This window comes from Artibeus jamaicensis, unplaced genomic scaffold (assembly GCF_021234435.1).
Source record: "Artibeus jamaicensis isolate MK-2021 breed Jamaican fruit bat unplaced genomic scaffold, CSHL_Jam_final scaffold_369, whole genome shotgun sequence".
Classification (NCBI taxonomy): Eukaryota; Metazoa; Chordata; class Mammalia; order Chiroptera; family Phyllostomidae; genus Artibeus; species Artibeus jamaicensis.
Window position 1 is genome coordinate 9785469 of NW_026522042.1, and position 23480 is coordinate 9808948.

The 23480-nt window shown below is 50.0% G+C and overlaps 1 protein-coding gene across 2 annotated transcripts in view; it reads right to left on the reverse strand.

Moving 5' to 3' along the window:
- Positions 1-23480, reverse strand: part of EGFLAM (EGF like, fibronectin type III and laminin G domains) — a 139228-nt gene that overhangs the window by 75958 nt on the left and 39790 nt on the right. For both annotated transcript variants that reach the window (XM_037128989.2, XM_053657321.1), the window contains exons 2-6: positions 14796-14905; positions 13698-13781; positions 10835-10861; positions 6239-6356; positions 4883-5018 (exon numbers count right to left, since the gene is read on the reverse strand). In XM_037128989.2, coding sequence (XP_036984884.2) covers positions 4883-5018; positions 6239-6356; positions 10835-10861; positions 13698-13781; positions 14796-14905 — 475 coding nt within the window. The remainder of the gene's footprint in view (positions 1-4882; positions 5019-6238; positions 6357-10834; positions 10862-13697; positions 13782-14795; positions 14906-23480) is intronic.

Below are 23480 nucleotides of genomic sequence, written 5' to 3' on the forward strand. Positions count from 1 at the left end.
AAGAAAAGTACAGGGAATAAGTAGCATAAATGGTAGGTACAAAATAGACAGGAGGAGGTTAAGAACAGTATGGGAAATGGAGAAGCCAAAGAATTTATATGTACGACCCATGGACATGAACTAAGGGTGGGAGGAAATGCTGATGGGAGAAGGGGTGCAGGGCAGAGGGGAATAAAAGGGAGAAAAAAGGGGAAAACTGTAATAGCATGACCAATAAAATATTTTTTTAAAGAAAACTTTAATCTACCCTTTCAGCAGTTGACATCACAAAGCTCCGAGGCAATTTTAACAAATCAGATCACAACTACAGGTAAGTTAAATAAAAACGGTTTTTCACCTTTAACTAACCTGACAGATAGTACATGTGAAGGATGGCACCCCACTTGGAATATCAGGGGTGAAGAATATTTTTCCAAGCCTTTGGTTTTCATTGCCACCATAGTATATATTTTCTGCTTATGAGAAAGGCATTTACCCAGGGGAAATTCTTAGGCAGAAGGAGGAAAGTTTCTCAGATATTTATAGCTAAAATATTTCAAAACATAGGTAGCTATATTTATGCTGGGCTCGTATTTTAATAAACACTAAGCGTTGCTGCCCACAAAGAAATTTTCTGTATCGCTTTAAAAATGTTCTCTTTCACCACAAATGCAAGATACTTCTGTTTTAAAAAAGCAGGTAAAAATTTTGAAAACATTGCAAAATATGATACAGCCTGCAGCCTTACTTAGAATTTGCCTCTTCAAATCTTTTCCAAACTGATTAAAAATTAAAAATCTACTGTTAGCAAGAAAGATAATGAACAGCCCCAGGCCAATTTTGGGGGAGACAGAAGTTGGATGAGAAATAAAAGTTGGCTGGGTCGCTCACCCCCCACTGAGGACAGCCTCATAAATACATGCTGTCTTTCTGCAACACCATCAAAATGCAAATACGCAGTCAGGTCCCCATATCCTGGTCTAGTGTAATTTCTCAGGTTAATCTCTCATTAGCCAGTTAAATATTTTTAAAGATTTTAAAGACTATTTCCTAACAATGCCTTTGATGCCATTATTCTCATTTCATAAACAAGAGCAACCGATGTCCAAGCAGTGACCAAGATGGAGCCCGGACCGGAACCTGCTTTCCCAGGGGCTGACCCCGGATGGAAACTTCACACGGAGAGGATTGAACTCAGAGAGTAACCTCTGGCCATAAACTGATTTCCATGATTTCCCAGCCTTGGACAGCCAGGGGTCTGCCTCTTGGATCTAACAGGAAACTTTGGGCTCCCACTGAGACCCACCACGGGTGCTTCTGTGCACAGGAGGTTCTCTGGGCTAAAGGAATTCAATACTCAACATTCAACAGGCCTCTCTGGGGAAAACAGAGTAACAGAAGACCCCCAGGACTTGTCACACTGAGGGCGATTTCGGATATGGAGCCCTGGGAAGCTGTCTCTAAACACACATCCTCAGGCACCCACCCGTGACGACACAGATGCTAAGATGTTCACCAAACACACGTGAGGGTTTTTCTTGCTGCCAAACAGTAAAGGCCACAACCAGCTGCGAAAATGTCCTCCTGGTACAACAGCCCAAGCTGAGGCTCCCCACTTCCTCGGTCAGCAGGGCTCGGGGAGGGGCCGTGGGGGCAAGTCCACACCTCGTCTTGGAAGGTGGAAGCCACATGAAAAGGTGTGGTTGGTGAACAGAGCACCGGCCTGGAAGTCAGGGGACTTTGGTTCCAATTTTAATTCTGTCCCCATCCAGTCACTTTGGCTTGGTCTCAACCTCTTTCTCTGTAAAAGGGAACTAACTGATGGTGTGGTGGGAAGGAGACACACGCACTGCGTGTCTGCTGTGTGCGAACACTGTGCAATCCATGACCCAGGGCCCCGTGACAAGGGTCACGTGGACTGGATACTACAGACGAGGAAATGGAGGCTGTGACGCAGTCACGGGACCAGAGCTACGTCTTCTGAGGGGAAGACATAATAGTTTGTTATAGCGATGAATAATTTTAAAATATTTATACATAAGAATTTGGGGCCTCAGCCCCTCAAATGTTAGAGACAATTCTGAATGTTAAAATGCATTTTTGCTAGGGAGGAATTATAGTTATTAAATATAGGCACAGAACGGCCAGACAGACCTGGCACTTCTGTAGATTTTCAACGTCTACAAAGTCCTTCCCCATATGTGAGTTCGCTAGATTCTCCTAACCACACACTAGCAGGTTGGAAGATGTTGCCACCCATGCTTTGCAGATAAGGACACTGTCATCAGTACTTCTAAGGAGTCCCCTCCCTGACTCCCACTTCTGATCTCAGCAGACAGGGCCCTGTGAGCTCAGACTCTCCTCGCAGGGCCAGCATCCAGCGCAAGCAGGTGCTGTGCTTACGTCACAGCTCCCTCTCTCCCAGCACCCCCTCCTTGATCCACGTGCCAGCAGGGCCAGGAGGTGAGCGTTATTCCCCTGGGGGGAAGCCCCATCAACTGGGACAGGCGTCAGGGAGGCGACGACTCCCGTCCTTTGATGGGAACATTTTGGAGGAAGGGCTCTATACCCTTCGGGGAGAGCTCGGCCGCCTTCAGCTCCCACCCAAGACCCTGATGTGCAGAAGCGACTTCAGTGACACATCTCCTATGTCCTTCTTCCTTCTCCACTCTGCTCACATCTCATTCCTACCTGGGAACAAAATAAACCACCAGCACCCAAGTCCCTGTCTCTGGCTCTGCTTTGGGGGACCCCAGACTATCAGAGGCACGGAGACCTCAGGAGAAGTGACAGGCACAGGGCCACCTGGCCCAGTTCTTCTGATTCTTAACCCAGGATCTATCTTCTACAATCTACTTTCACTTGTACACACAAAACAACAAACTGTAATTTCTAACTTTTACCAAGATGTCAGAACTATAACCAATTTTTAAAAATATGTGCTTTAGTGCAAATTAGTAATAAACGATAACCATCACTTTTGCTGGGGCTTACATAGATCATCTGCTAAGCTACCTTTGAAAAACTGCATTTTTTCCCTAAATTTCAAAGTCTTGTACTTGGCTTTGCTGGTGCATTAGAAATGTTAAGTGTCGCTCCAAGTTCTACAGATGAGAAAGCTGAAGTTTTAGGACTTCCCAGAATTATACTTGTATTACTGGAACCAGAATTAGAATCTTGTCCACTCCAGGTTTTGCCTACCAAATCTATCCAACAGCAGGACTGTACATTATGCTTGAGGAAGAGCAATGGCCTGGAGCTTGGATGGTAGGCAACTTTTTAAATGTTCTTCACTTTTCCATAAATTGCACCATGATTTTCACTCTCTGGAACTCTCAGCCCAGGTACCTCAGGTCGGAATGGGCCACCAGTCCTCACTGCCAGAGCTCAGAATACAACAAGTGCTGACCCATCAGCATAGTGTCTCCCCTGGCCACAGTGATTGGCTCAGAGAACAGAGAGGAACCCACACTTGGCCAATGAGAGTGACTATTGAAACTTCAATGGGCCCTTTTCCAGAGGGAGCTAAATTAATCAACTGCAAGTCTCCAGTGCCTGGTGGCCTTCTTGCCACCATACAGGAACAGCTTGCCTGAAAAATGAAGCCACCAAGGGGCAAAGCATAGCACAGAAATGGATGGAGACGGCCTGCTGAGGTGACACGGACCTAGACTGCACAGAATTTAGATTTGTCATTGAACTTGACAGGCACAGGGGCAGTACATAACTGCCTCATCTTCTCTCAAACCTGCCTGAAACAAGCTCCGTACCCAGGCGTTAGAGACTCAGAACAGTACTCTATGGAGAAACAAACTGTTTCCACCACCAAGGAATAAGCTGGAAGTCAAGAAAGAGAAGCGGAGCTAATCAGATCTTGGCCGAGTGCTCGGGTCCAGCTTCCGAGAGCCTCAGGAATGGGGAACTGAACAGGCATCTTTGTGGTTCCGTGAAGCGGTCCGCCCCAGACAAACCACACAGCCCGACTGTGAAGAACACCGCTCCGCAAACACGGTTTTCATCAGCCAGGCGCTTCGATTCAAAGGACTACGGCCACTCCAGTTCAGGGGAAGGACCTTAGGTCGGAGATTCCTTCTGCTCACTTGTTCCCTTTTGCTTAAAATTACATATAGCAGTATAGAGAAGCCATGTTTCTCATCTGTAAACTCTCAGAAAAGCTCCTAATTGCTCATTTGCCCTCGAAGGAACTGAATAACAAGGACGGGAGAGATGATGAGGAAAAAGAAAAACTGAAACCAAGCTGAGGAACCTGCCCAAGGCAACACAGAAACAATGAATTGTGCTTGTTTTTGGTTTTTTTTTAAAGATTTTATTTATTTATCTTTAGGGGGGAAGGGAAGGAGAAAGGAGAGAGGGAGAGAAATATCAATGTATGGTTGCCTCTTGTGCGTCCCCTGCTGGGAACTGGGCTGCCACCCAAGCATGTGCCCTGACTGGGAATCGAACCGCGGTTGTTCGGTCCGCAGGCCCGCCCTCAATCCACTGAGCTACACCAGCCAGGGCCTGTACTTGTTTTTTTAACGGGCTTTCCCCCTCTGCCTCCAGAAAAGTCACCATCAAATATTTACTTCAAGGACAACAATTCAAATGCAGGGAGACAAAGGCAGACAGGCTTTTTAGCAACAGCGACTCCGAGTTTTAGAGCCTAGATCAGTCTCTGACGGTGGAAGGGAAATGGGGAAGAGGCCCCGTGAGTGAGACCAGGTTTACCAGATGACCTGCCACTGAAGAGGAGGGGGACAGGTGCTGGCCCAGGGACAGTATAGTATAGGTCTCCACGACCTGGTCATCTATTAAATGCCATGCTATGAGATGACAATCCCTGTCACGCTCGGAGTAGCCGAGGTCACTGCATTGGGCTTGTGGGCGTGGCACGCAAACCTACCTGATGAATTCCACAGAGTAGTACTGAATAGGGGAGCTCCCTGCACTCTCTGCGGGCTTCCAGGACAGGGCCACCTCGGACTCGGACACCACGGTGACCTGCGGCCGTTGGGGCGTTGCGGGAGGCAGGCAGGAATCTAGGCAAGACGGCAAACAACAGTTGGCTGGGGAACTTGGCTGCCGGAGACACTGAACAGGTAACAAAACACGTGTGCTTCCTACTCCCTACACATCTCCGTTCAGAACCACCTCCGAATCCAAACCCAACCAACCAAACAACAGCCACAACTGGATTCACCATGTAACATGCGAGTCCCTCTTCCCCAAGCCCTGACGCGGGCTGGGAATTCAACTCAACCCTCACCCGGACCCCTGACCTTGGGACACACCAGGGTGCGCCCCCTTTAAAACCTCGTCATTCTTCCACCTCCTAACAGCCTTTCATCTCGGTTTGCACATTGGACTTGATATTTTCCTATGGGGAAATGAATGCTGAGCCACTTTGCATGTGAGTGAGTGTGTGTGTGTGTGTGTGTGTGTGCCTGTCCCACGCCCGGCCATCAGAGCACATGCCAACACTGGGGCGTGTGGGAAACGCCCTCCAGCGTAGAGAAGGAGGAGCCACCCGTGACCCTCTCACCCCAAGGCAACTGCGGCGCTGTTTTCCTACCCAGACTTCCGTGTCCTTTGGCCTTCATTTATACAATTCTTCTGCCAGAAACATTTTTCCTGCTTTCTTTCCTAGCAAAACCCTATGCAGCTGAAAATTTGGGCAAAAGATAGGATTCTTTCTGAAACCCTCCATGAGCATCAAGGGGGAGAAGTGCCCTCTCCCCAGTGCCCCGGAGTCTGGGGCACAGATCTCAGATACACGGGAGCTACTCACTTCCTAATTGCTTCGCCCTCCACAGCGAGCTGCTTGTGAGCAATGTCCTGTGATCAAAGCACCTTTGTCCCCGCCCCACAGCCACCTCAGTGAGCCTTGGTTGGGTTCCCTTTGCCTATAAATCTCTCCGCCCACTCCCCTTCCTCACCTTCTTAATTCCCTCTCACCATCAGATCGCCACTTAGTAGGCACCTCAGGGAATTCCTAGGCGCCTCCCCCCTGTATTGGGAGAATCTAATAGCACAGTAGGGAGCACGTACCCCAGCCTGTGGCTACACATTAACTAGGTGAAGTCTTAACCCATCCCACTAAGTTTCAAGAGGGCAGGAGCTGTTCTGTTCATCAATGAATTCCCAGAGCCTAGTACAGTGCTTGGCACATAGTAGGTCCTCGTTGACATATAATGAAATGAAGGGATGAATGAAGAGCACACATCACCTTCCTTCTGTTGATGAATCGAACCCATTTTACCTTGGGGCAAGGTGGTAACACGCCGCAAAGAGCTGAGCCACCCTTTGCCCGTCGGGCTGGAAGCTGCCACACTCACTTCATATTCGGTGCCTGGCCTCAAACCTCCGATCACTTCCTCCTGCCAATGCCCAGAGAGGAAAGGCGTCAGTGTGGGAACCAGACAATTTCCATGAGGGCTGCATCCTGAGGTCCCTGTGAAATTGTATGGGACAGAGGCTGTTTTGCTTCTCTGAGATGGGCCACATTTTCAAACTTGCAAAAAAGGAAAACACCATGATATACTTTACAAGGCTAGAGAATTCCTTTACTGAAATCTATACAATAAGCGTCTAAGGGCATGGAGTATATACAGTGTGGAGAGGCTGCACAAGGGAATGATTCGTGTCCTGGGCGGGATGGAGCGAGATGGCACGAGATTTCTTCATCATGCTACGCAGAACGGTGTGCAATTTGAAACTTGCGTATTGTTTATTTTGGGGATTTTCCATTTAATGCTTTCAGACCTCACCTGACTGTGGGGAATGAAACTGTGGAAAGTGAACCTCAGATGAGGGAGGGAGGACTCTGTAGTCTTCTGTGGGTCAGCTCATCCCATACTCCCTGAGCTTCTAGCACCCCCCCTTCACGTGAGGCCCCCCCAGATCTGCACCCCCAGGTTTGCCCTGCCTCCTGATGTCCAGCTGTGGGTCTGTGACGGCCTCTCGAACATCTTTACCCGACAGCTACCCAGCAACTCAGATTCAACGTAACCAAAGATTACGTTGGTTCAGTGAACCAAAGATCAGCGAATCCTTCCTCTGCCTCCCACCGAAAACGAAACTAAACTTGGCTGCACCTCCTGTCCTCTCCCTCATTACCCAAACCGGAAACTCCTGACACCCTCCTCGGTTCACCACCCTCCCCCTCCACCATCAACACGGTCCCCACACAGCAACCAGCACTGTCATTTCACCCGGACCTGGCTGTGTCACAGGGTCCTCACAGACACTCCAGTCCAAGCCCCGGTAACTCTGACAATGGGCTCCAACTCTCCCCGCCGCCAACTCCGCCTGCTCCTCCAGTACAGACTCCACCCTGCTGGAGCTGCCTTCCTGAACCCCGAATCCGACCGTGTCCCTTCCCACCTCAACACTCCTCAGAAGAGCACATCTGTGTCCCCGTTTAATCCTTCCAGCATCACCTGGCTTCCGTGCATCCGTATTCCAGTCAGACTTGAGAACTTGGCAGGGCTCAAATTTATACCATTCAATCCCGTGTCTTTGGGCCTTTGAACCTGCTGCTCCCTCTACATGAAGTGCCTTCTCCTCGGTCTTGCTGGGCGCACCCCTGCCCACCCTGCATGACTCAGTTCAGCTGAGACGTTACCTCATTCCTTTGACCCCTAGACTCCAGCCTGGTTTCCGGTTGGGCCCCCTCCTCTCTGATCGCCAGTGTCCTTGGTGTACCTCGGTGTCAACAGCGCTCACCTTATGCTGTAATTGTCAGTTTGTCTGTCACCTTCTCTCCACCCAGCTGAGGGCAGGAAGCCAGTTCTTAATTCTCTGGCATCCCAAGGCTTAGCATAGTGTTATCAGATATGTAGCAAAGGCCTAAGCAATGCTTTTTGACGGACAAGTACGTTAACTCGTGAATGCACAAAGAAAAGGAATTAAGCCATCCAACGCCCCGAGTAAGTGGACATCCTCCTACAGGCCTACTGCTGGCCCCTCCACTCCGACGAACAGCATCTGCACTTCTGCTCAAGCCCTGGGGTTAGTAAGACCAGGGACAGGGCTGACTCCCTTACCCACCTCGCTCCGGCCACCAGCACACGCCCCTCAGACCTGCTCCCCTCTTCCACTTCCTCCGAATCCTGGCCTGGGCCGCTTCGACAGCCCCCTGGAGAGTGTCTGTCTCCAATCCCGCCCTCCCGCCCCTACTCTAGCCTACACGCGGCTCCATGAAGATCCTTTACTGAACACACGGACCTGCTTCCACAGCCCCTCCTGCTGGAATTCCTGAATCTGGGCACCTGAGTTCCACCCTCTGACCCTGGGTTGAATGTCAAGTTGGGTTGAGAGACTGGACATAGCAGGCAGGCACAAGACTCGGTTCTCACTAGGCTCCCGACTGCAGGCCTGGCTTTTCCCACAGAAGCAGAGGCACTGTTTCAAACCACATGCTGTTCTCACAGGCTTTCGCTTCAGGGTCTTTTCCCCTGTGAATTCATTATGTTGTGTGAAGGGCAGAGGTACTGCTGTGGGCTCACGGGTTACTGTAGGCATTAGCTGTGAGCCAATACCCAATACGGCCACCGCTAGTTACCACGTGTGCTTTCTCTGCTCCGGGAACACACACGGCCCGGCCGAATCCTTCCTTCAGTCCTGGGAGGTGGGGCTCACTCTCATTTTCATTTATAGAAGATAAAGGGAATCCCTAGAAAGGGAACTATTTCTCTAGGACATAGATTTATAAAGTGACAAGGTGAGCATTTTAAGACTCCAAGGCCCAGACTCTAATTCTACAATACGTGGATGAAAAAACACTAGATAATATTTAGATCTACAAAACATATACTTTTCATAAGCACCAAAGGCCAGGTGATTATTAGTTTATCTATGAACACAGGAGTTTATGTACCAGAAATTTAAGGTATCACTGCAAATCAGCACGTAAGTACTAGACCCCGATCTCAGACCTCACCGTCACTCCCTCCTGTGCCGCATTCTCTCCCTCTGCTGGGTTTCCAAAAATGACACCACAAGCCGTCTTGCTCGCTAGCCAGACACAGGGCCACCACACTGGGAGAGGTCCCGTTCACAGGGCTCAGCGGAGGCCCGGAGTGAGAGCCCTGGAAGGGGAGCCAGAGGACTCAGGGTCTGGCCCAACGGCTGGGCCACTCAACTGCGCTGGCCAGTGTTCCAACACTGAAATCCTACGATGCTTCTTCTGTAACTCACACTGGCAGCTGGTAACCTTGGATTCAACTCTGCAAGTCAGGGCTGGCTCTCAGCTGGCAGTATCTTCTAGCATCATCAGATGGAAGGCACCACAAAGAGAGAAGAGCCCTTTCTTTAAAACATGCTTCTCCCAAAGGTGCGGAGAGAGGATGTGCCGGCCAGAGTGGAGGGCGGGGTTGGGGGGACTCCACCCCCTGGGTGGCCACAGACAGTTAGAGAGCCCCCTCCAGGGGTTCGCAGGAGGGGCGGCAGTGGCTTTGGGCCAGGACAAACCTTTCTCAAATGGGCCTGTCCTGTTTATTGCAAGGCTTCCCTGAAGCCTGTCCAGTCAAATACCCACACATGCCCTGCAGGGGACAAAGGAACCCTGGGTTGGGGAACATCACTCATTAAGCCTTTCATTTTACAGTCAAAGGGACATTCAGAGGGGTTTGGTGGCCTTGCCCAAGGTGACCCTTGCTCTGGTGACAGGGCCAGGTGCAGTCTCAGGATTCCTGGCTAAGCTGTGTCTCTCTGACCTTGAGTAAGATCCAAGCAGAATCACTGCCTGGGCCCACAAGAGCAGAGGGGCCCCGAGCAGGGTGGTGGTACGTCCCCAGGAGGGGGAGACAAGCTATCGAGATGAAACAGGAGAACTTTCTATTTGTTTATTCTCCTCCTTTCAAATCCTGTGGGATTTCTACAGCATATAATGCATCAGTAGAGTAGCATATGTATAATTAATAAGTACATAACATACATATATTGTTACATGTTCAAATATTTATTAACTGATGGTATGCATGATCAAAAAGTGCAGAGACTGCCAGGTTAAACATCCTTTCCTCTATCTCTAAGAAAGGACCAGCTTGCCCTGATTTATTATTTATTTTTCCAGGATGAAATCGTAGGTTGCTCTTCTAAGAAAGAGTGTCAAATGCTAATCAAATCAGAAGTCTTCACACAGGCAGATGATCAGATTATCAAAGAATGCCTCAGAATTCTTCAGCCAGGAAATATGGGCCATTTCATCATTTGTCGACCCAATCTTTTGCTCGGCATTTGATCCAAGAAGGCAAGCCCCCAGCTCTAGGTGGCCCGGAGCAGCCGGAGGGGAACCACCCCCACAGCGGTGCTCACTGCTGTAAGGGTTTTCTTTTTGTTTCAGTCTTTGCCACCCAGTTTTGGAACGAAGCTAAAATCACTTCGACTCCTAAGAATAACGCTCTTGACCTTACTCTGCTGTGTGAGAGGAAGCGGTGCAAACAAAGCTGCCTTCGTCCTGCCCTGGCCGGGTGGCTCAGTTGGCTGGAGCACCGTCCCGCACACTGAAAGGTCGCAGGTTTGATCCTCGGTCAGGGCACATACATAGGTTTCAGGATCAATACCCAGTCAGGGCGTGAGTGGGAGGCAAACGATCGATGCTCCTCTCTCATGCTGATGTCTGTCTATCTGTCTAACTCTGTCTGTCTCTCTCAAAACCAATAAACAGCCTCAGGTGAAGATTAAAAAAAAAAAGGTGGCATCTTCCCAAACGACTAACAATTCACCTGGGGTAGTGTGCCTTCGTCAGTGAGAGGGAGATGTGGGAAAAGTAACATTTTGATCAAAAGACAGCCCCCGAATCCTGGGTTGGGGCAAAAGTTTAACTTCCCAAAGGTTCCAAAAGCATACTTACAAAGATCACCCGATGACCAGACTGCCCCTGCAGAGGAGAAAACAAGCCACCATGAAGAGGAAGGGAAAACCTCCAGGAGAGAAGTGCGCCCTCCCAGGGTCGCCCCCCCTGCCCCCCTAGGGACCACCTCCACCCCGCCCTGCCCTGCCCAGCCCCGCCCAGGGCCGCCCAGCCTCCCTGCACAACAGAGACCGCGGACCCCTCGCCTGGCTCGTCCTCCGTGCGGGGGGTGCGCTGAGGGCTCTGTGACCGTGACCTCATCTAATGCTCTAACATAACAGGATGCTCCAGGATGACATGATACAGGGCAGAGCGCCCCACAATGCCGCTGTTCACGTCACCTTTAGTGCCTCAGCAGGATTTTTACAGCACCTCTAGTCCAAAAGAAATGCCTAGCAGCTCCCTGGTCCGGTAGTTACACCCAATCGACCAGGTCGTACTAGCTGGCGCAGCAGCTGTTTCCTTTGAAAACCCAAGTTCAAACATCCCACAGTGCCCCAGGGATTGGCTGCAGGGCCCTGGAGCACCCTGGCCGGCGGTTTGGAACCGGAGACCCGCTATCTGTGGATAGGTGCTATTTGACCCCCTGTTGCACTGGTGGGTCAACTGAGACCAGTGAGGTTACCAGCTGGCTGGCCGCAATGCGGGCCGCCCGAATCCAGGGCCCCCTCTGCCCTCTTCCCGACTCACTGCCTTTACTGGTCGTTATTTCCTCTCTCCAGGCTTCACGTTCCACGTGTGCCCCACCCCCACCCACACCCGCAGCAGCGGGCTTGTACCCACACACGCACACTCATTCCCGTTGATCTGAACGGCCCCCCCCCCCTTTCACCTTCCCAGAAACAGCCTGGCTTCAGTTCTTAGCCCCAAATTCTACCTCTCGAGCACTTGCTCCTACATGAATTTCTGCCTCTTCAGCACCTCAGCCTGCCTGGTAAGTGGCATGTTAATGACATTTGACCTCCTGTTGCTCCCTAACTGCTCAGTCAGAGCGACTGTGGTTTTTCCCACAAGCCTGAGAGTTGCCCAGGAACAGGGGCTCTGCTTTTCTGGTGAGAACAGCAGCCACCTGGAAGGTACGTGAAACCCGCAAGGCGGGCAAACGCCGTGACCAGACCGCATCCTCTCACGCCTGGCTGCACCCAACAGAGAGGGCACATTTCCCACACAAAGGCAGTGACCGTCGGGGGTGACGACGGACATCTGTGCAGCTGCTTTCGCATTTTACCAAAGGCTTCCACAGACACGGCCTTGGTTGGCACCCGCCAGGGGGTGATTATCACACCCCTTCCATGGGGGAAAGGTGGGTTCAGACAGGATAAGGGACTTCGGACAGAGTCACCAAGCTGCAAGTACAGGAAGGGGGTCCAGAAACCCGGTGCCTGTCCCCTCCTGGTCCTCTGTTTTGTGTTGGCACTGCAGCGGCCGTCCCACTAAGGCCATGAAATCCAAATCACACATTCGAGGGGCCCGAGTGTCCAGCCCAGGTTCACATGGCAGTGCAGGATCTCGATCTGAGACACTGTGCTGACTCCAGAACACCTGTCCCAGGCCTGTGCCCTCCCTGCCTGGACTGCTGCAGCCACACTCACCGCAGGACAGCAGGCACGTGGCTAGGGACACTGCTAAGACGGTGCCAGCCCCCTGATGGGCCCCTGGCTTGTTGGCACTGCCAGTGCAGCCGAGAGGAGGCGGACCCCCGGTGGATGGTTCCTAGGCAAGGCCAACCCAAGGCCCCCGTTAGGACAGAGTCGGCCCCAGAGCTTAGGGCCGAGGGTTTCTGCTGAGGCAGATGAGGGGGGTTGGAGCAGAAGTCTGGGATCAAAAGCAAATCATGCGAAGTCCGCGCAAGGTGAAAACGCTTGTCTTTTGGGGTCGTGGGGCCCCTGCCAGAGCACTGGCCGTGTGTGGAGCCGCACAGCCAGAGCGCAGCTCAGAGGCCCCGGGTTACCGTCGACTCTGCCATGGGCTAACGTGTGATTGGGTACAGTCATATCAGCTGAGTCTCAGCATCCTTGCTGTCACTAAAATGAGGCCACAGGATAGTCATGAAGATTACACAGAAAAGCAAATGAGGGCTAGAGCCTGGCAGGTAACCGATGCTCAGGAAGGGGCAGCGACTTATCGCCAGGACAAATCGGTTTCCATGCGCAGCGCCCGGAAGGCACACACCCCACGGGAGTTCCCAGTGTGACCTCGAGCTGCCCCGAAGTGGCATTCTGGGCACGAATGCCAGCTCCTCGCAGAGAGCCGGGCGAGGCCCTGGCCTGCGGGGCAGTTGCAGAGCAGGGAAGGGGAGCAAGAGAAGAGAGAAAATGCCTAAGACAGAAAAATTCACCCGGCGAGACCGTGACAGCAAACAGAAGAAACAGATGAAGAAAAGCCAGCAATGATCGGTCGGTGAAGGACAGGGGAGCCGGCTCCAGGAGGAGAATAATGTGGACCCTCGAATGTACACTTCAGATGACGTCATTTTCTTCTGCGTTGTGTCCCCGGGCGGTGGTGAGGGCACAGATGTGTCATGTTTGTGGATAAAGGTTTACTGAGATTTCAAAACACTTGAACTTGAACTTTTTGAAAAAAGAAGGGGAAAACAGCTGAAAGTTGGCTTTTCCCTGCATGATGAGCCGGGGGCTTGAGTCCAGAATTCGAGCGCTGGTGCCAGAACTTTCTTCCTGTGGCTGCCTTCCCACAGGTGCAAACATGCATGGGCGTGAAAGGCAGCCTCACACTCCCAAGGACCACGGAACACACATTCCCTGCTGTTGTTGCGTATGTAGGCACACATCCCCCCCAAAGTAGAAACACTCCCGCGTGTCATTGAAAGGCCAGCCCCAGGGGTGCTTGGCACGCAGGTACTCACGTGGGTGGCGATGTCCTGGCCCAGCCGCACGCCGTGGTGCCGCTCCTGCGGGGGTTTATCCTCGCCCACGGCATTGTAAAAGACCTGGGAAAGCCGCAGACACCGGGGTAAGGGGGGCGGGACTTCTGCAGCCCACCGAGCCTGCGTGCTGGACGCACGGGCTCCGCAGGGGACCCCCGAGGTGCCCGGCCCCTCACACACTGCTCTGCCCGGCAGCAAGCATCAGACAGCTGGCCAGGCCATCCGCCGGCCCGGAGCCCCGCAGAGCCAGACCGGGCCTCCTGTCTGGGGGCACAGGCCGGGGAGGGCTGGCCCCAGCTTCTGTTGTTTTTCTGAAAACCACGCCTGTCAAGTAACCTTTCGCTTTCCCACGTTTGCTACATGAACCGGGAAACACAATTTCTCTACTTCAAGAAGACAGCAGGACAAGGGCACTGATAAGTGGCCACCCTCCCTTGGTGAGAGGGTGACAGGAGGGTGAGGGGGTCTGGAATGTCACTGGGTGCAGCGCGGGGCATCCGTCCCATCTGAAGCGGGCAGGCAGCTCCAGTCCGTGTGGTGCCCCAGGAGAACAGTGGCCCAGGGCGGCCAGCGCTCCCAATACCCCCAGAGATCTGAGATCTCCAAATATTTATTCGAAATCTTCTGACTTCTAAAAGTTGACTCATTTCAAAAACACTGTTCAAAGAAAAGATTTTGGTGAAAGTGTAGTCACTCCAAAGGGTAAACTCCGATAGGCAGGGACGTATCCTCTCTTCCCTTCTCCACCTGGCCAGTCCCCCCCTTCCTCTAATTCACATTTGACTTTCTTTTGTATTGACAACATTCCATAGGGACTATGTATCTCCCGTGGGTCTGCTTTCCTCTAAATTTGACTGCAGACAACAGGACACAGGAATCATGTCCTCTCTGAATGGGGGAAGGGTGGGCAGACCCTAACTGACTTTCAGGGCACTTACAAGTGCCCTGGGGAGGGGGGTTGCCTCCTCTGGTTTCAGGAGGGAGCGTGGGGCAGGGATCCACAGGGCAGGGCTGACAGAGGAGCGCGCGGGCAGCCCAGGCCAGCGCTGCGGGGTCCCCCAGGGCCCAGGTACTCACGGTATACCCAGTGATGGGGCGCCTGGGGTGCCTGGGCATTTTCCACTGGATGCTGAAAGCCGTGCAGTTCAGTGCGTCCAGCGCGACGTGCAGAGGAGGCCCCATCTTGCCTGTTTTGTTTTTGCCCGAAACAAAAGAGATTGTGTCAGAAGGTCCGTGTGTCCCACCATAGTTGTACTTATACAAGACACAGGGAGGGTGTTTGCAGATGGAAAGCCGGATGCGGCCAGCCTTCTCTCCAGCGTGACTTCGCCCAAGCTCTGCTGTCCCCTCCCAACCTGGCAGTGGCAGGGAAGTCAGCCCAGCGATGGCCCTCAGTCCCTTTGGCAACTTCGGGACCAGCAGAGGGAAATTGGGGTACCACAGATCGAACACTTCTGACTTGACTCTGGGAGCTTGGAATGTATTAAAGCAGGATAAATTCATTTTTTAACTCAGTGGGACATGATGTTTTATATATATGTCTCTATAGAGCCAGTCCATCCCCACTGCAGAATGTTTCAAAATGTGGTTAAGTGTAAGGCTGGGGTTAGAAAATTTCCAATGTCTTACTGTACACTTACCTTAAATAATTTTATACTTACACATAATCAGTTTTATGTTCGTAAAAACAATATATCCAAATTGCCAACATTCAGAAAATACAAAAATAATAATTCACCATTTGGAAGTCTTGTCAAAATTTTAGTAGAGTATACCTCCTTTTAGTCAATTTTATTCAAGTGTTTCAAGGCAATTTTTCAAATACTTATGTGTGCACATATATTTTTATTCTGCTGATTGTTGTGTTGATTATATATGCTAAATATATAATATGTATTTACAGTTTTAAACCTTAGATTTCCCGGGGCAGTCCCGATTCTAAACTATGTTCCACAGCTATGTCCCCTTGGATTCTCCGCCATGGTGGAAATTAGAGGTCATTGCCACAGGGGTGATGGGGCCTCACAGGGCATGAAGGCCAAGAGAATGGCCCAGGCCAGGTCTTATGATATCTAAGGCCCTGGCTTTATGTCTCCTTGAAAATTCTGAACTAGACCCGTGGGGGGAGGGGGGTGGAAGCCCAGTGCTCCAAGCAGGCCACCTTCATGTGACTTACTCAGATGCCCTGCATACCAACTGGAAGATTTTTCCTTCTTTCTCAAAATAACTAACATTTATATGATGCTACAATTATTATTATTATTAATTTTAGGATCATTTTAGAATGAATAAAATTGGGGAAATATTTGCAAACCGTATACCTAATAAGGGGTCAATACTTAAAATGTAAAAAGGAAATCATACAACTCAACAGCAAAATACAAATAACACAATTCAAAAATGGACAAAGGATCTGAACGGGCCTTCCTCCAAAGAAGACACACAAATAGCCAACAGGCACATCCAAGGTGCTCAACATCACTAACCACCAGGAAAATGTAAGTCAAAACCACATGAGCTATCTCCTCACACCTGTCAGAGTGGCAATTACCAAGCGGACAGGAGGTAAATGAAGCAGACGAGGGTGCGGAGAATAGAGAACTCTCAGGCACTGACCTGAGGTCCTATCGATGGGACAAGGGACAGAGAGACTCTCTTCAACCTGAGCCCCTCCAGTGACCCCTGTCCTGGCAAACAGCATCACTGTCCACTGTGACTTCCTGAAACCTGGCAGTCACCCTCAGCATCGAGTAGGTCACGTAGTATCCATCCTTTCCTTGTCACAGGGGCCTCAGAATTCCCTTCAACCCAGTGCCTGGTGCCACGCTGCCATTGTTCGGAACTATGCATGCAGCGGAACCTATGTGCCACTGGCCAAGACTTCCCCGCTGGCTTCTCGAAACTTTCTGGATCGTAACAAATATAGTTCCTTCCCACAGCTTCTACAGCCTGCATGGCCCACCTCCCTCTGGAGAAAATGTGTTAGTAAACCACACGGAATTTTTTTTTTTTGCAAATCAGTTGAATGCAACATGAAGGTTGTTGGGGCCATAGGGCTGGTGGCTCTAAAACTTGCGAATAGAATTTATCCGAAGAACCCAAAACACCAATTGGAAAGAACGTGCGCACCCCTATCTGCATGGCAGCATTATTTGCAACAGCCAAATCTGGAAGCCGCTCAAGCGCCCATCAGTAGATGAGGGAATAAAAAAGCCGTGGTACATTTACAAGAAGGAATTACTCAGCTGTAAAAATGTAGGAAATCTTAGCCTTTGTGACAGCATGGATGGACCTGGAGAACATGAGGCTAAGTGAAATAAGCCAGGCAGAGAAAGACAAGTACCATATGGTTTCACTCATATGTGGAATCTAATGAACGAAATTAATGAACAAGCAAAACAGAGACAGACTCACAGGTAGAGAGCAGGCTGACAGCTGCTGGGGGAGGGGAGAAGGTTGGGAGGCTGAGAGAAGGGGTGGAGGGATTGAGCAAAAAAGAGGAAAAATTCATTGACACCGACAACAGCGTGGCGATTGCTGGGGAAGGTGGAAGAGGGTAAAGGGGGATAATAGAGTGGTAAACACACAAGACAGTGTACAGATGATGTGCTGTGGAATTATGCCCCTGAACCCTATGTAATGTTGTTAACCAGTGTCACCCCAATAATTTCAATAACAAGGAAGAAGAAGACTTGTGAGTAGCAGGGATGAATGAATGGCCCTTGGGTGGGAAGGAAGCACCCGACGCCTGGTCTGGAGGCGTGTCTGCGCAGCAAACACAGCTTTTGGCTCCTGGCCTGTTTGTCTGACGCGTCCTTGAGGGGAGGGCAGGTCTCCAGCTGTACATGCAGAGCAAGCTTACACGCAGATGGCACAATTACTGGTGTCTGCATGGAGCAGGGTAGATTAAAGGCAGCAGTAAGCAACCAGGTACACGGCCCCACCAGAGATAGAGTCCCGGCAGAAAAGGGCAGAGGACCGGAAAGGCCAGAAAAAAAACAGAAAAATCTCGACACCACAGCCTGATATCAACTCCGGAGGAAAGAACACAGTGGTATGTGGTCCTAGCTGGGCTGCACCGCGCCAATCAACGTATTTCCCTAAATCTTTTCCAGCTGCTCCCAGTGAAAGATAAATAACTCTCCTCATATCTCTACAAATCCTGAGTCATCAGGAGAAAGTCTAACCTTTGGACAAGCCAAGCCCCAGCTACATTTTCCAAAAACTTCAAAGGAAGCAAAAATTTTGATAATGGTTATCACATGGAGGTCTTCTGGGATTTTAATCTATTGTAATATAAAAACATACCAGTGCTTCCTCAATATTAAAAATAAAAGGTCCAGGTTGTAGGCTACTTACACATGGACTGAGCAAGGCTGAGGCAGTTAAATGCAAGAATCACACTCGTAATTAACCGACAGTTACAGTGACAGAGGCGTATATTCACAATAGAAAACTGACTTTGAAGAATTGAAGCCTTTAAAACTAGCATAATACATTTATACAATACATCCTGAAGCGGTGTTCTTGTAAGCTAAAAGCTATACTTCTTAGGAGATAAATAAATAAGAGTGTTTCTTTGCCATGAGGGAGCCGTATTCCTGGGCTTGTTTCTTTGGAAGTCTTTCAAAAGTGTATTAGATTTTTGTACCAGAAACTTCTGAATAATTAGGTCAATTTCTTATGATAATTTTACATCATAAAATACTTGAACTTCCTGAGCAAAATTCATCTCTGATTCAATTAGTTTTGTGATCCAATTCATCGAAACACTTCAAAATGCAAATAAAAATCATCTGTGGCAGAAATACATTGCTAGCTTTTTACTTATTTGATTTTCACAGAATGAACCAAGTTATATTCACTGATGCACTGCAAAGTGCCCAGACTGACTAAAAAAACCCAGAAAATTCTGAATAGGGAAAAAACCCTATTTCCATCTTTTCGGAGCTTGTTCCCACTGTCAGTACTAACACAGCCCCATGAATATGTAACGATTCAATACAAATCTGCCGCCAGGGCCAATTCCACAGTGATGCCCTCAAGGCAGCAGTAGAAAACGGGAGGTGAGACACAGACCAGTGTTTGTTCCAGTCACTTGGGATTCAAGAAATCCCCAGACACTTCAGAAATGCACCACTGACTTCTGGAGCCCTGTCAGCTTCTTTTCAGGGGGACAGAGGGTAGCGTTCACATCACAAGTGTGCTTCCCTTTGAAATCCACCAATCCTAGAGCAGAATTTCAGAAAGTAATGCCCCACTCCAGAGTGTAATTGCAGAGAGCAATGCCCCACTCCAGAGTGTAATCGCAGAAACCAATGCCCCACTCCAGAGTGTAGTTGCAGAAACCAATGCCCCACTCCAGAGTGTAATTGCACAGAGCAATGCGCCACTCCAGAGTTTAACTGCAGAACGTAACCCCACACTTCAGGCCGACCAGTTCCCATTGCTGGCATGTGGCCTCCCAGGCCAAGAGGACATTCCAACTGAGAGTCCAGGATGCCACCCCACCTGTAGACCAGTCCCTGAGTACCCAGGAGTAAACGATTCCCTGTCCAGAGTCCTGAGCTGGTTCCCTGGTCCATGGTGGGCTCTTTCTTGGGTCTACCCTTCACAGGGTGGCCATGCTGTTGGAGTGTATGTCCTCAGGAGGAGGGGTGGGCAGCAGATGGCTGGTGGCCCGGATGGTGGCGGACAGAGCTTACAGGTTGAGATGCCCACATGCACACACAGCAGCCCTTCAGGGACAGGCAGAGAACTGTGCCAGACTGAGGCTTGGAGCCAGTTCTCTGCATGTTGCCTCTCTTCAAAGTGAAATGCAAGGAGTCTGAGAAAGCCAAAGTTGAATGTGGTCTCCCAGGTCATCATGAAAGTATATTATTTGTCGGGGCAGAAGGAGAGAAAAATAGTGTATCTAGCAGTTTGTTAGCTTACTGAGTCAATGGTGAGGTTTTACACAAATATTCTTCTGTGGGGGTCCCTGTGAACTTCCCCTTGCCCTTGACCTTGGCCCCATGGTGAGTTCCATTCTCCCAGGTGACCCCACTTACCCCCATGGCATTCCCAGGCACCTACAAATGTGCCTTTCCAAGTAAGCTCCACATAAGTACCCAATCAGTCTGCTAGACCTTGGTTTCCACGCACCCTAAGTCCAAATGTTCCAGCTCGAAACCATCACTGTCAGCCTCCAAATCTCCCCCTCTCCCGTGCCCCCTGGAGTCCAAAACCTGGGGACGTCTCTAACTCCTCTCCCGCTCTCACATTCTGCATGCAGCTCTCCACGCTGCCCCAGAGTCCTGAGAACATGACTGCGAACAAGGGCCCTTACACGGAGAGAATTCACCATCGGAACCCCGCAGCGTTCATGGTTCATGCAAAATCCATGGGCCAGTAGAAGCTGTTGTGGGGGGAGCTTTTATAAAGGAGTATTTGCAAAGCTTCAAAGCATTTCGTCAAAAATATTGACTAATTATGATGGTGATTTTAACATCTGTCCACAAACTCTTTGATTTTCTTCCTCTAGGTCAATAGATGAGCTTAACTTCCCACGTGTGGGCTGGATTCACGTCTAAAAACAGACTCTGAGAAATGGTAGCTTTCGAGGGGAACCCTGCCACAAGCCACTTTAACCAAGTGGTCAAGGGTAATGTCACCAGCGAGTAGCCAGGTTGGTGCTGTTTGTCCCCTGGTTTGATGAGATGTGAGGGATACTTCGCCTGTCTGGTATTCCTGTCAAGAATACACAGACTCAAATTGAACGACACTCTACCAAATAATTAACCGATGTTCTTCAAAAGTGTCAAGGACATGGAAGACTGAGAATCTGCCACAGACTGAGCGAGTCTAAGAAGATAAGACAAGAAAATGCATGTGCTACCCTGGATTGGTGCTGGAATAGACAACAAGCCATTCGTGGAAAAACTGGTAAAACCTGAGAAAGGACTGTCCTTTCTCTAACAACACACACCAACATTCATGTCTTGGTTTTGGTAAATAAACCATGGCAGCGCAAGATGCTAACGTTAGGGAAAGCTAGTTATGGAAGCTCTGGACCACCTCCACAGCTCTTCTATAAACCTAGAACAATCCCCCGAATAAAACTACAGAAAAAAATGTGGACCCTCCCTTTTTCCATCATAATCCCAGTAGGAGACGCTGTTCTCTCAGGCAGGGCTCCTTTCACTGGGCAAGGCTGTCTCCCTCCTGACGCTCACCTGTCCCATGCCCGAAAATTGGTAACAGGAGGCTGACATCATCCCTCACTGCCCATGTAAGTGAGCAGCCATTGGAACTCAATGGTGACAGCAGCTCTCGGTCACTCTTTCTCATACCCTTGGGTCAGGTGTCCCTTGTTTCTCCCTGCCAGCACCAGCCCCAGCACCCCGTGGAGCACACCTGGTGAGGGGTGTCCAGGCTACACCTGCCTTAGGAAGCTGCTGCTCCGCATCCAGAATCTGGCCCCTGCAATTCTCAGGATCGCAGCAGGACCAAACCTTCACCTGTGGCTCCTTCGTGGCAAAGCCTTTGGGTTAGTCAAACGTGAAGGTTCGTGATCAATACACTGCCTACGCTTATATGAAACCACAAATGCTTGGCATTTCTTATCCTTGAGAGAACAGAGATTACCAGTCATTTAAAAAATAAAAACTAGCCCTGGCTAGTGAATTGAGCGCAGGCTTGCAAACCAAAGCATCGCAGGTTTGATTCCCAGTCAGGGCACATGCCTGGGTTGCAGGCCAGGTCCCCAGTAGGGGGTGTGCTAGAGGCAACCACGCATTGATGTTTCACTCTCTCTCTTTCTCCCTCCCTTCCCCATCTCTCTAAAATAAATAAATAAAATATTTTTAAAAATAGAAAGTAAACGACCCACCTCCCTTTTCTCAAAATGGTGGAAACTTTAAAACAGTAGGTTTATAATTTCAGCATATGAATTTGCTAAGGATGATAACAACTGTAATTTACTGACCATCATCTCAAAGCAAGGCAGTCTCCAGCATTTTACAATGAAAGTCCACTCCACCCCTCTGCCCCCCAAGACCACAGGACCTGCTTGGGAAACCAGGAAAGAGATGCCTCTTTCTGCAGACGCAGATTCCCAGGCCAAGGCCCAGGCTGCGGCAGGGGTAGGGGGATTCCTGCCCTGAGGCGGATGTCTCCTCGCTCACTCACGGGTTAATGGGGGGTCCCTGGCTGGATCCCTGACTTCTGTAACTCTCGGCTGCCCACAACTGGCCCACCATTACATACATTACTCTCTTTAATTCTTTCAACAGCTCTACAAGGTAGGTGTCACTGGGCCCATTTTTAAATGAGGAAATTGAAGAAAGACAATTATGAACGTGTTCAAGATTACCAAAAATGGAGCAGCCCGGACTTTACCCCAGGGGTAGAAATTCCATCGAAAATGGATGTTGGCGATGGATGACTTGCAGAACCATGTGATGGAACAGCCATTGGAATGTTGATGGGCACAGACAGATCCGCTCCATGGGACAGTAATTGCTGGCAAAAATCACACCAACTGCATATCCTGCTATTCTGCCCTTGAACCAAGACAGCAACTTTTCCCTTGCCCTCCATCCTTTCTTAGTATCATCTTAAATGGTAAAAAAAAAAAAAAAAGTGGGGAAATTTCATTTCCCCAGATTCAGGGTTGGGGGCAAACTGGCCCTGCAAGGCTATTCCCAAGAAGGAAATAGCCGGAGCAGCTGAATTGGACCTTATGTCTCCAGGAGGCTCCGGGGGAGTGAGGGGCAAGCGGTGGGAACATGGGCTGCGGAAAGCAGCAGAATGTAAGGGAACTGGGCCTGCAAGGTAGAGGGGACGGATGCCTAAGAGCAAATAAAAACTGCCAAGCTTGCAAAATGTGCAAATGGAGAGTAACAACAGTGCACACTTACTGACTGCTTGTCATACGTCAGGTGCAGTTCCGGCGGCTTTGCATGTACGAACTCTCTGGCCCTCACGACAACTCTGCGAGGTAGGCACTCACACTGCCCCATTTTAGGGGGAGAAATCTGAGAACGAAGGAGACTGAGCAGCCATTCCAAGCTGAGGAGACAGGCCATGAGCTGAGGACCGTTCCGGAGCCTGGGGCAGTAACGCAGGGACTCTGCCGGATTTAACCTGCTGGCCAGGAACAGAGAACCCAAAGACACCCGGCCACACTAGCATGATAGGAAAATAAAAACGACTGCTTGAATCACTTCTGTGCTTAAGTGCTTCACACATATTTTCTCATCTAATTTTACAAACAAGCCCATTTTACAGATGAGAAAACTGAGACTGAAAGAGAGAAAATAAGTTGCCCCCATCAAAGATCTCATAAGGGGAGCTAGGAATCCAAGGGCAGTTGGATCCCAGAAACCAAGCCTTGTGGTTACTAGGCTTTACCGTCCCCCACATGCTGGGGAAGAGCCAATATCCTTCTTCCCTGCTAATGCTTCTAGTCCCGGTCTTCTGTGCAGGTCTGCTCAGTGAGGGGCAGCAAGGCCTTATGATTAGTAACAAAATACAATGGGAGCATCCCACACATGGGTTTTGAAAACATAAAATGCACTTAATACGTATCTGTGGATGAACGAGGGACAGTCCGATACAGAACTGTAGTCTGTGTCGGGACAGAAGTTGCATGAACATTGACCATGCCTGTTAGGGCTCAATGAAGAGACATGATAAACAGGGATGAAACCATAAAATATAAGGTTGTCTCCTGTCCAGCACAGCAGAGCACATCACTGGTAATAGAGAGGGGCTGGAATC